Here is a 13,372-nt window from a genome sequence, read left to right on the forward strand (position 1 = left end):
GGACTCGATCCAAAATTCCATGTTTAGGAAGAGCTCTCTCAGACAGACTGACATCTTGCCAGAATGTGAAATTTGAAAATATCTAATAGTCCTGTATCTCATCTCCTGTGATGAGGCTTACTTTTGAATCAAGGACAAAAGGTCAGACGATAAGTCCTTAGAAATATACAAAAAGAGGATAACAGCAATATCTTAAGCCCATTTGTTCTTTTTATTGGCACATGATAAGAAAACTATCTCTTTCAGCCTGAAGATGTTTCATTAAAAAATGGACTTTTGTGACATCCATCCATCCTTTGCAGCAGGAAAGGACAGGGACGTTACAGAGAACCAAATTCTATTATTCCTGGAACAATTGTTCTTTTGGACATGCCACCACTGAAAATGAAACGTGTGGGCATACCCATGATAACTTTAATAGAATTAGACCAGGAAGACCTAAGGAGTATGACCGATGGAGGCTTATGGAAATATGGAGTTCAGAGAATGGTGCGAAATCCAACCAGAACCCCTGGTGAATATATGGTGGCTATTTATTTATTTCCATATTGGTGTTCGAGCTGGCTAGTTGTCGCAGTTGGGGCCAGATTGGCCGCTAAAACAAACGACAGATTTAAAGCTGGCTTAGGTGGCTTTGATGTAAATCTTTGAGAATGTTAAGACACGCAAATGACAAACAGTCTAGAGATGCATTTGGTTCGGCCAATATCATTTATTTTAATACAGTTACAGCTTTCTGAAAAGTAGTATATTATAATGAATATAAAACAAGTTTTGCAGTTTCACTAGAACGTGAACATTTTTGTAGACTTTCTTCAAGTCTTTTTCTAGTTTTTCATAAAACCATAAAGGTACTTCCCCAGGAAACTCCACCCTCCCCACCTGCCTTTATACAACAAACTTTCTATTTCACCTGTGGAGAGAACCACCATCCACAACATTTCAATTATAAAAAAGAAAAAGTTTTAACTGTAGTTGAATTTTGACAATTATTTTGAATTAGCTGATGAAATTCTAACAACTCTGGGAAAGTATTTGTTGTCAGAAAAAAAAAACACAACCAACTACTGTACATGCACAATTCAGAATCTCAACTTGAATTTCAAAATGGTTGGTAAAAGGGGAAATATTTGTATCAACACAGTGCATTAAACCCACTGCATGCTGGTCCCGTAATGGTATACATTATGCACTTTCCATTAGGCTGATGAATTATCATATTCTTACAGATTTTCCCCCAAGACTTGCAACGCTTCATTTGCATATATACATAAAGTATATGTTATATAGTGTATTTATATAGTGCATAGTTTATATGTATAATATAAAATGTATATTCATAGACATTTCAGTCTATACCTGAAATCAATGTCATTGGCTGGTTGCAAAATACCCAGTCCTGCACGGGATTGATCTAAAGAAGGACACTGCACATTATTGTCCACAAGCTCTATCTCAAAATATGAGAATATCAAGGCCAAAAATTGTTTAATTTCATGGACAGCAAATAACCTGCCAGGGCATTTTGCTATGCCTGCCCCAAATGGCATATAGTAATACTTCAACTTGCGACCGTTGCGGTAGAAGTCAGTCTTTTCTTCTCCATTCTCATTGAGAAAGCGATCGTATTTAAATGTCTGCAATAAAACCCAAAAAAGAGTTACTTGATATATGAACACCTCCAAAGACTAGATAATGCCATTAAGACACAAAATGCAGGCTGGGAAAGAAGACCCTCTCGCAGTAAGCATTGTACAGTAGCGCCAGGCTCCAAGGTGCTGTTTTGGAGAGGGTAGACCCGGAGTAGTTCTGGTATGCGGAACGTGATCCCAAGTTCTTTTCAGGTAACTCTCCTTTTATTTTCTGAGCTCTTAAAATAAGGAGTGTAACCAGAATCCTCATTCATGCAGCAGAACTGGACGATTTCTCATTCTGCACCTTTGGGAAAATATTATCCTTATCCTTGTCCTCCCTCGAACCCCCCCATAATGGTGATCTTTCCTCACTGAGGAAGGCAGTAAGTAGAAGGCTTTCTTGGGATGGCAGCACACCTTCTGGTTACACTAAAACATGTTTTGCAGATAGCGCTTGCACTGATTTTATTCTTTTTCTTGCCTATCATTACGTCTCCAGGTGTAAGAACAGACTGTCTGGAGTACAGTGGAAACCCAGCCGTGGGGGCACCCATGATAAATGCTCTTTTTAAAAGCTATATAAAAGCTTTTGCTAGAGCTCAGAGTTTAATGTACTTTGATAAATACTTACCAAGGGATCAGCATAGATTTCTGGATCAAAATGCAACAGTTGAGGATAAAGAGCTACAATATCATCACTGCGAATGTTGTAAAATTCGTTCTCCAATTGCAAAGTGAAATCCTCCTTGGCAACTCGGAAAGTCATGGATGCACTCGATAGCCTCATTGCCTCCTTGATGATGCTGTCTATCGGGAGAGGAAAAGGAACGATTACCATGGAAATAGTATGTGTGTGTCCTTGGGGGAGGTCAAGCATTTTGAACTATTTCAAACCCATTATCAAACCCTGCATTTATTAGAAGGAATATTTTAGCAATAACTTTCTAAATGCCTAAGAAATGTCTTTCTCATTTCTTTTTAGTGTTATTATCCCTTCCGCAGTCAACAGTGAGAACATAATCTGCTTTCCCCTAGAAAAATACTTGTAGTTGATATGACAGAGTATTTGAAAGTGAGACACATTTTCACCCTGCGATAGAGAATAAAACGGTCAAAACTGGAAATATAACGCAAAAAAAAAAGCAGTGCAGTGATCAGGATTTTCTGAAACTTTAAGATGTGTTGCACAGAAACCAGTTCTCATAAAAAGTAACTTAGGTTTTCTTTGTTTCAATATAAGCTGATATTTTTATTTTTTTAAAAAAAGCAAGAGTAGTTAAAGGGTGACATTTTCAAAACTCTCTGCAACTTGGACACTTTTGAAAAAATGTACCTATAATTTGAAAAATACTAAGAAGAAATAAAAGTGATGCTACATAAGAAGATATTGTTTCACGTCATAAGAATTGGGATGTAAAATTTGGCAACACCCTTTTATTTGATGTAAAGTCGTTACTAAACAAAATATTGTTCTGAATTATCCATGGGTCTCCAATACGATGTTATGTAGCTGTGTAGCAGTATTGAGACTTGCCATTACCCACGAAAAAGTGCTATTCATGTGAATTTTGACACCCTCAGTAGCAACTGGGACATCTGGAAGACTGATTGTGTTGGCTATTGCTAAGGAATATATAGGTTTTTTGTTCTAGTGTTCATTGGCTAATTCCATAGTAATTCCATAGCAAGCATTTATATGGTAACAAATAGAAGACTGTGAAAACTGCAGGGTGATTTCTGGTACTCCTGTATGAAATAATCCTACCTAGTATGGGCATATTATCCAGCTGTTTCCGGTTCAAGGAAATATGTTTGCCATCTAAGCTGATCTTCTCTCCGGAACTTTCCAAAATACTTTGCACTTCTTTGGTAGCAGCTCTCATTGCTTCTGGATTCCTAAGATCAAAAAACCATCATTTTACACTTAAGAATGCTTTAAAAAGGAGTTTTGCCATTAACTTTCTTCCTGACTAAAATTTAGTTTGTTAGCTGAGAAGTACAACGTTCTAAAATGAAAAGGTTGCAGGGATATGCTGCAATTACACTTTTTCATGTCTTGGCAAAGATACGATAGCCTCAGAAAAAGTAAAAAAAAACCCAAGTATTTGATTCTTTCTCCAATGAGAAGTGGGACAGAACTAATGCGCATAACTCGGGTAATAAATAGGAATGTCACTTAAAAGCAATGCCAAGAATAAGAAATAAAACGATCAGTTGCAGATTAGGAAATAGCCCCACTGTGGGGAGAAAATTTAGGAACAGGATCATAGATCAGTTTTATAACATCACTTATCCTGGACGATGTCCTATTACGTGGCAATATTCTGTCTGGCTGAAAAGAATCTTCCTAATACAAAAAGACCACACAGTATCCTTCACTGACTAGACTTTCTTACAGACACGGAATATATAACCTATGGTGAAATACGTATAGATAATAGTACAGGATGCAATAGTGTCTTGATGAAGGCACCATCAGTCAGTTAAAAGACTCCAAGGCCAGAAGACCTAAAGCCAATGCATTCTTGGAATGAAAAGTACTAAAACCCCTCAGATATTAGCATTGGCAGGTAGATATGACCGTGCAAGCCACCGACTAAATGAAACCATCAGCAATTTAGCTACATACTGAAGAGTCGGTCATGCTGAGGTGGATTATACTCCACAGATGCCCACTCTAAAATGGACACCTAATAATATTATCTGAACTGTGCGCTCCTCTCGTGAGTAACATGCTCAGCAACTGCAGTTTCCACTGCAACCGCAGTAGGGTCTATCAACGTATAAACTATTTTCTATTAAGTCTCTGTGAAAACAATGATGAAGTTAAAGCTCATTTTGCCTGCTGTAGCGAGATGGTCTAAAAATATCTGATTATATGGGGATCCTTAATACAATTAATGTTCTGACTGCAACCAGCACTTTCAAAGTCATTTCTTATAGATTTACTCCAAAGCTTTCTTGACAAAGTGTAGCATTGCTCTGGAGTGTTTTTTTTAAAAAAAACTTCTATTGAATTGCTCTGTGGTACCGCTACTTGGTCTCAGACGAGTGAAGGGGGTTTCTGTGGAAGTCCAGAACAGCATGCCACTTCTGCTGTCATGACTAAGCTTTTTGACACTGATAAGGTACCAAGCAGTGGAATTTGCCTGTAGTAATGAACTGGTTTCTGAAAAACAGCAAACATTTTTCTTGTTTGAAAACAAGAAGCACTGGGACTTACTTAAGAAGATAGAACAAGCTCCAAAATGTGGCAGGAATGGTGTTGGCTTGCGAGGCCCAGAGCACCGCCACGTGGGTCTTCGCTTTTTCCATGTCATCGAAGGTTGACAGAGTGTCATTCAGGAACATGCGGAGGGTGACAAGCTCAGAGAGGTTGTCCCTCTTCAGGAGGTTCTTGTGGAGCAGCGCCTCTCCTAGCTTCTCACGTGCGCTGTGGGCACTCTTGAAGAGGTGAATAGGCAGCCCCGCCACGAGGGCTGGAAAGATCCTATCAAATTCCTTGAAATTTTCGAGGGCATTTAGGATATGAGCCCTCTCGGTCTCCTGCTTTGATGATAGATTTTTGTCGTGATTTGAATTAAATTCTTTACCAAAAAGTGTTAAAAAGCCAGACTCGAACATCACCTGGCAACAGAATGTATAAAGTCCTTCTGTCACCCAAACATTAGACTGAAGTTTAGGTGTTCTTGACTGCAGCATGACGTATTGTAGGTTTTCCATCATTGCTTCAATGAGGGCATCTAGGGCATTACCTTGAAGGGTTCTAATGAAAGTCTGATGAAAATTTTCAGTGGTGTTTCCCTCTGCTGGGTCAATGCTACCATGCCCAAAAGCCTGTCACAAAATAAATTGTATGCATGATAAATAAGGCCTGCCATAACCCGGACGATAAAGTCTAACAGAAATTAAACACAAGGTATAACTTTATAGCTTACTAGAGGGAAGCATAATAAGGGCTATTAGTACTAGGACTGACACTTTCTCAGTGAACCATAGCAGTTAAGTAGGCAAATGAAAGTAGATTCGAATAGATGCTTACAAATAAATGGATGTGGTACCTAGACCTTCACTAAGCTCCCATTGAAATCAACAGGAGTCTTTTTGCTTACTTCAGTAAGAGTTTGACTGAGCTCCTACTGTGTTGCATCATTTTTTTTAAGGCATTAGGACCAAATCTTCCATAGTGGTGAGCGCCTCCTGAAGTTTTCAGCTTCAGCAACCTATATTATCATTTTGCAGATGATGCTAATTGTATTGCTACTTTAGCAATTTGGGATACTGCATGACTAAATAATGCCATTCTTGGATAATCCAAATCACTGAAAATTTCCTTTCCATTAAGGAAAGGGAAAAAAAAAAAAGACCCCAATGTTTTAAACCAATAGAAGCGCAGAAATGTGAACGAAATATTCCAAAGGCATAGCTATGCTATAGGGATTAACAGGGTACCTCTGTCCTGCCAGCAGATGCTTTGCATGTTAGAGATTAAAACCATTTTTAAAGTCGTACCTTGGCAGAAGTAGCAAAATGGAACTTTTTCCAGTCCAAGTGTTTTCCCTGGCGTATCAACGCATGGTATGAAAAAGGGTCAGTGAGAAAATGAATGTATTTCCCCGCTACTAGGCAAGTAAAAATGTGGCCATGCTTCTTCTGCTTTTCTTTGAGGAATTCAAGGGGGTTGGCACCAAACTGCAGGGCACAGCCCAGATATGGAAGGAACCCATTTTCAAGTGGTGGCTCACCTTGCCGCCTGCAAAACACAAACAAAAGCTGAATTTAGAAGTATGTATAAAGATCTCTCCTCCAGGACTACCAGGTAGGTAAAATGCTGATGCTAGGCATTTTTAATGTGAAAAAATATAAAAAACACCCAAACAAACAGTATATTGACAAGTTTATCCCCTTTAAGGAGCAATCCTGCTGTGAGGTCTATGATATACAAGAAAGAATAACTTTAGCAGCCTGTATTATAATAAACATAATAAAACACAGTTTGACTATGTCATCTTTCTTTTCCCTAGATCAGGAGTACATTTTTCACCTGTTTAAATGCAGAATTGTTGCCACTAGCTAACATGCACACTATGGTCCCATACCCGAATAATCCGTCCCGCTAATATTGTCTGATACATTTTTGGGCAACAGTATCCACAATTCAATTTGAATACCAAGGGGAATAGCCTTTTAGCGTAGAAAGGTTGTTATTATTGGCATATCCCATTTGGACCAGATCCTGCTGAAAACAGTGGGAATTTTGCCATGATCTTCAGTAAGCATAAGAGTTAGTCTTTCAGGCAAAGCACATACTTTTAACTTAAGCATATGTTTAAAGTGAAGCATATGCTTAAATGATATTTTTTACTTTCAGTCTGAAAACTACTTTCCTGCATAAGGACACCACAGCTGCTAAAATAACTTTCAGATAATACTTCAGCTTTTCTAGTAAATTCCTGGTCGTTATTATCTGAAGTTCACCATTTTCACCTTTTGCCATTAAAATTTTTAAAGTAAAACAAGAAAATGACTGCTGAAAAATACAAAATTACAACAGGTAAGCAAATTACTTGGTCCTTATGTAAATGTGCCAGTAGGATAAATGCTTTTAAGGAATATGTATTCGATGTAGTAAGGTACATAAATATTACCTTTATTACATGGTGTAACTAGATATAATAGACTGATAATATGAAAATGTTTGTAAGTAGGTATTAAACTATAATTAGATAAAAGTAGGTATTAGCTGTGATTACAATGCAGGTAAAACTATAGCCCAGCACTTCAGGAAATCAGAACATGCATATTCATATTTTAATTACCTCATTTATGCACAGATTTTTATCTGCAGCTATGTTTAGGTGTTAGTTCACTATTATTAAAAAGCCGGTACACAAAAATTCTGTTATAAAATAAATCTCTCAAAAGACCAAACTACAGTGTTGCCCATGCTGTCCTGCATCTGTCCATCTGATAGTCTTAAGATTACATTTATTTTAGTTATATGTACAGTATATTTGAAAGAAATAAAGGCTAGGTATACTGAGATGCATTTACAAATCGATACCTTACCTCCTCCTCCTCCCTAGAAGAAACCAAAAAACACAGCAGAATATTATCACAGTTCCCCAGATCCATGATGCTACGAACATGTCTGGTAATGCCCAAAAACTTCCAAGTGGAAAATTGGTAACTACCAGTATGGCAGGAATGGTGACTGAGAATGATACAGAAGACGGGTCGCAATTTATATACAGTAGGGACCCCACTGTATCTAACGGCCTTCAGTCAACCTAGCGAGCTATTGATTAACCATTTCTGGAGGGAGGCCTGTTCTGTCTCTGTTCTGACATCTTTCTGCAGAGAGCTTCGCTGGACTGATGTAGAGGGTTGCAGACGTGGCCTTGAGCTGATGTCACCTATCAGTAGCGGTTCCAAAGTAATCAAACAGCTGTAATAGCTGATAATCTGAAGGTCTGTTAGGTGTGTTTTGATCTATCTTGCAGATTTACCAATTGCAGTTTATAGTTCAACTTTAGCAATATATGAAATGTCTATTGACAGGTGTCCAGAAGATTCAGACTGGGCTAACTGGTGGCTGCAGTGCATGTTGTCCTTCAGCATCCAGCCCGCTCACCCCCTCCTTTCTCCTTCTTGTGGCCTGCCCTGGCTCTGGTCTGCTGCTGCGAGAGGGAATGGCTGGCATTCGGCTGAGGGTACAGGGGTGGCTGCCGTGATGGACTTACACCTTCTAACAATGTTTCTCTGGTAGAAGGGGAAAAATGGGCTTTCTACAATGCAGCGTGTGAGAGAACATATGACAACCGTACTGTTTTTTTCTTCAATGTCCTTGGATCACCTTTTACTCTCCCGTTTAAATCTTCTGCTTTCTGCCTTTGCTCAAGCTGTACAGAACCAATTCAGTCAACTTTGCAGCCTCAACTCTGGTCCCATTTCAGGAAATCTCAAAAAACGTATTTAATTTTCAGCACTTAGAGGACCAAGCCCCCCTTTTTTTTTCTCTAATTCAGTCCTTTCTGTTTATATACATCCCTACGTACCCATTTTCTCTTATCGTCCACATTGAGTTCTGCCATGCCCTGTCCATACATTGCTAAGTCCTTCCTAACGTGCTGTGTAGGCCCATTCCTAGCCCTGAAGAGGTGCTACTTCAAGTATAAGTGCTGCAGAGTGGCCAGGAGAAAAACAGGAGAGACAAATATTGCCAATTAAGGGGGGAAATGGTCTACACGGGAGAAGGAAGGAAAGGAGTAGAGAAGACCTGTGTGGGAGAGAGGACTGGGTTAAGTGGGTGAGCAACTGCAAAGGGCCAAGTGGAAAATTGGAACAAAAAATCTACTAGCTGTGGGCTGGAGACAATCCAGGCATAAAGTAACCACAGGAGGTATTGCAGCTGCCCAAAAGTCAGCGCAGGGAGTGCGCCTGGACGTGCTGCTATTTGGTAAAGAGCATGTCAAGCTTCTCCTTGCTGTTTTTCCTCAAGGCCATGCTGTGGGGAGTGGGAGAGCGCTTCTGATGCTCAGAAGAGGGAAAAGGGTAATCTGTGATGAATTTAGTGATCATTCAATAGAAATAACCTCTTGTGTTTCGCTTAAAGACTTCAGGAAAAGTTAAGGAAGAAGTCATGAGGGCTATGCTGCTGTTTGTTTGAAATGAACAAGTACTGTGACTAACTTTCATAGTGAGGGCTATTGGACGGCCATTGAAAAAAAGGGGATGGCTATGTTATTTCTCTTATGACGCTGATTTAATCACTTAAGTTTAAACATTTTTCCCTTTAAGTAGTGAGAGTTCAAACTTTGGCTTGCCCCTAGCATCTGTCACTAAGCCATTGAGAAGGCATCTCATGTAGCCTATAGTGATGTCATATTAGTCATTCAGGGCCTAACATGTTTCTAAGAGAGAAACTGATGGGTTTTAGTCAGTTTTTCAGGGCCACTTTTTTACCAGCTTTTGTTGGTATCACTACAGCTGTATGATAAAACAGTAAAGATATGGACTTTTCACCAAAGTCTGACACTTCAAGCACTACACTGAAGGCATCAAGCTGCAAATCTGGTAGATGGGAATATTGTCCTGGCTTCAAACCAAGGAAGACAGCAAGGCATGAGATAAATTTGTGCAAATGCCATAATATTTCAGACGATTTTTAAGTTTCTATACTGAAGAAAAAAACTTTTTGCAGCATTGATGTTTGCCCTCACTCCATCTAACAGCCAATTCCTTTTGCCTTTCAGCTCAAGATCCAGTCCCCCTCCCATGTCCATTTAAGCACAGGCGTTTCTCCTATTTTCCTAGAAAAACTGCTTTTCCCTCATCTGAATTTAGCCTGTTATAACAGAGTTGCTTTATAAAATCCATGCTTTCCTGTTTCCTGCTTGTTTCTGTTATGGGAAATATTAGTTCTGGGTGTCATCTTTGACTACCTTCTATCTTCATCCTAACCAATTGTGATTATTTTATTGTTTGTGCCTAATTCTTATTGCATGTATAGGTCTCAGCCTTTTTACGTCCAAACAACACCAAATAAGAAAGTTGGAAGCTTCTGTCAGTTTTGTATCTAAACCACACAGGAATAAAGTTTAACCAGCAACAAACACCTGTGGCTCCTCACACTGTCATGTGTTGCACCAGGTAGAGCTGCCAGCCACACTTGCCTTTTCCTTACAGGCTTCGGGTAGTTGCGCTGCAATGTAGTGACAACATCATTTATAACGGGCATCCTGCTGACACAACAGGAGTCACTTCTCTGAAGCTCCCCACCTTCTTTCTCTTTTTGATTTGTACATACACAACAGTACTAAAAGTGTAACCAGATGTAGGAGCTGCTTGGCAGCCTACCTTAAAGAATTGCTCTTTCTGTCAGGAAAATCAAATGTGCCCCTTCTCTTCTATTTAAGAGACCTTTATGTGGCAGCACCCTTGATAAATAACTATTACGACAGAACAGAGTCACTCACATAGTTTGAGGTGCTTCCTAGTGCTAGATCGTTGCACCCACCTAGTTTTTTTAACAGGCCAATCTATAGCCCCAAAGCTAATTAATATTACAGTAGACTGCAGCCTGTGACATATGTCTTTGTGATAAATGTAAGCAGTAGCCCTGTCTGCTACAGATACTCCCACTTGGGTGCCCTGACATTCTGGATATGGCATTTCATCATTCTTCAGTTTCAGACAGACAGAGACACGACATCTGGCTGGACCCTGGGTCCCGTTTGCCACTGCCAAAACTCAGGCAGTTGCCACCAATCTGTGCAGCAGGGCTTGGAGGCACCGTGTTGTCGCACTGCCTGACAGATATTACATTTTCTGCAACACATTGTGTGCTGTCTATGAGGTTGGCTCTCTTGCTCCAGCCCAAAAGGACAACACATAGGAGTCACAAATGCAGTCAGAAAAAACATACTGACTTATTTTGCTTTGGCTTTGTGAAGCAGACTCCTGGCATAAACGGTAAGAAGAATATTAGTGCAAAGAACTGACATGACTTGGACTCAAGACTCACCTCAGGCCAATGACACTAGCAGGAATAAAGAACCACGTATTTTTGAATGTATAAGCCTTTTCATTGCAGGTTTGAATAGGGGTGTTCATCCCTTAAGGACAGTGGAGAAACTCAGCAATGCATTGAATCGCAGTTAGAAAATGCAAATCCTTTTATCAACTGCCATTTGACCTTTTGGTTAAGCCCCAGTGCATACCAAGGTAGAACCAGTCCAAAAGGAGCAACTCAAGACAACATGGATGCAGACAAAGCAGCGTGCTGACACTTTACCCCATGTGCTGTGTTTAGCATCTGCTTCCACCCCAGCCTGGCTGCCCACGCCGGCTGCGAGGTCACTAGAGACACGGCTCCACTTGTGTCTGCAGGGACAGGACTTGTGTCGAGACTGATGCACAGTTACATCGCACCACTTTCCCCAAAAGGGCACTGAGACACCTTTCACCTAGATATGCCCACTGGCTGTGGGCAGAGGCTGCCAGGAGAACTCTTATCTATCACCTCTGCTCCAGCCAGTGAAGTGTGTTTCGTCATGGCCTCTGTGGAGCCAGTACTGTTCCCATAAAGCAAACAAGCCCAGGTTACTTCTGGAGAGGACCCACGGTGACTCCTGCAGCCTAAGAGAAGTCTTCTGGCTTCCTTCCTATGGCTGCTTGGAAACAACTCACTAACCATCCAAACCCCAGCTTCACCTCATATGTTGTAGCTATATGGCTTCCATTAGTCATGAGCCACACATGGTATTTAGGGCCTACAGGAAGGACAGGGAGGGACTCTTTATCAGGGAGTGTAAAATGATAGGACACGGGGTAATGGTTTCAAGCTGAAAGAGGGTAGATTTAGGTTAGATATCAGGAAGAAGTTCTTTACTGTGAGGGTGGTGAGGCACTGGAACAGGTTGCCCAGAGAAGCTGTGGATGCCCCATCCCTGGAAGTGTTCAAGGCCAGGCTGGATGGGGCTTTGAGCAGCCTGGTCTAGTGGGAGGTGTCCCTGCCCGTGGCTGGGGGTTGGAACTACATGATCTTTAAGGTCCCTTCCAACCTGAACCATTCTGTGATTCCATGATTCTACATATAGACAATAATAGATGGGCCACACTGAGGTGAATCATTTTTTTCCAGGGTTACTGATGGCTTCATAACTCAGGTTCACTGGTGCGCAGAAGGATGTGGTGGAGTTATGAGAGGCTGCTGATTACATTTGGCAGTAAACAGCAAATTTGCACACACCTAACTATAGAACCTGTTTATTCACTGGAAGTAAATAAGAGGTACACCCTGTAAAGAAATGATGGGCTTTTTCTTTGTCTTGCGCATGTTGTGAGAACTGGGTTACTATCTTTCATCAAGAGATCAAAAACACTGAAATGGCACAAAAACCGCTCAGCAGTGCAAAGGCAGCCCTGCAGTTCACACAGCAGGAGCAGTCTGACGTGCTACAGCCAGGAGACGCAGCTGCAGCTACGAAACACTTCTGCAGCTGTGAAACACATAAAAGATATCTCAGAAAGGTAGAACGATATGAGAGGAGAGCCTAAACAAAAAGTCGCACAGCGTAGCTGCTTGCAGCTCAGAAACTTTTGCTGCCAGAAAATTGCTAATAAATAATTATATGTCACCACCTACTGGCAAACCTCTTTGAATGGCACTTGCGTGTTGCGTTCTACATCAGCCATTGAACTGTGCCAGTCAGCATTCGTTTCTTGTTTCTATAAAACAAAAATCATATTTATTCTATGTGCCTGTGTTTTTTTCTTTATGCTTACACACAAGTAGAGCTTTTATGAAAGCTATCACTCTACTAGTTTCTGGGGAGCAGTGACTTTGGTGTGTTCAGAGTGTGGGTGCGTTGGAGGCCGTGGGCTGCTGTCAGTGCTGATAAGCTGGGTAAGACCGCTGAAGTTCTGAGGGCCCAGCTGAAAACCTGGCTTTCTGGGGTCGCTGAAAATGTTGCCACTGACTTCAACAGAATCAGGGTTTTACTGTTCTCTAGCCATGAGAAACAGCTATTTTTAGAGAGGAACGATGGCTGCCATCCCACAGGATCCTGTACTGAGGGGACAGCCTAGAAATTGAAGGTGCTTGTCCAGCGTCAGTGTTGACTTGACACAGCCACCATAGATCTAGAAACTGGAAATCATCAGCGATGCTCCAGGCACAGAGGAGAGAACGCTGGCTGCCTTCTCCACTAACAAAGGACCTGATCTCCCACCAC

General features: G+C 40.8%; 1 protein-coding gene across 1 annotated transcript; it reads right to left on the reverse strand.

Annotated features, from left to right (window-relative positions):
* Positions 1-701: 701 nt before the first annotated feature.
* On the reverse strand, positions 702-7,826 carry CYP7A1 (cytochrome P450 family 7 subfamily A member 1). Its single transcript, XM_074573626.1, has 6 exons — positions 7,704-7,826; positions 6,147-6,387; positions 4,858-5,471; positions 3,400-3,530; positions 2,266-2,441; positions 702-1,637 (listed from the first exon to the last, which is right to left on the reverse strand). Exons 1-6 carry the CDS (start codon positions 7,781-7,783, stop codon positions 1,338-1,340), a joined length of 1,542 nt encoding a protein of 513 aa, XP_074429727.1. The 5' UTR covers positions 7,784-7,826; the 3' UTR covers positions 702-1,337.
* Positions 7,827-13,372: the final 5,546 nt, after the last annotated feature.

This window comes from Larus michahellis, chromosome 2, assembly GCF_964199755.1.
Source record: "Larus michahellis chromosome 2, bLarMic1.1, whole genome shotgun sequence".
Lineage (NCBI taxonomy): Eukaryota > Metazoa > Chordata > Aves > Charadriiformes > Laridae > Larus > Larus michahellis.

What these genes read in the sequence shown, in the direction of transcription:
- CYP7A1 (XM_074573626.1), bottom strand. Translation starts at nt 7,783, where the DNA reads ATGTTCGTAGCATCATGGATCTGGGGAACTGTGATAATATTCTGCTGT. An exon ending in ATTTTGCTACTTCTGCCAAG is followed by an intron (nt 5,472 to 6,146) that starts GTACGACTTTAA and finishes ATTTTGTGACAG; the next exon opens with GCTTTTGGGCATGGTAGCAT. An exon ending in AGCTTGTTCTATCTTCTTAA is followed by an intron (nt 3,531 to 4,857) that starts GTAAGTCCCAGT and finishes TTTTGATCTTAG; the next exon opens with GAATCCAGAAGCAATGAGAG.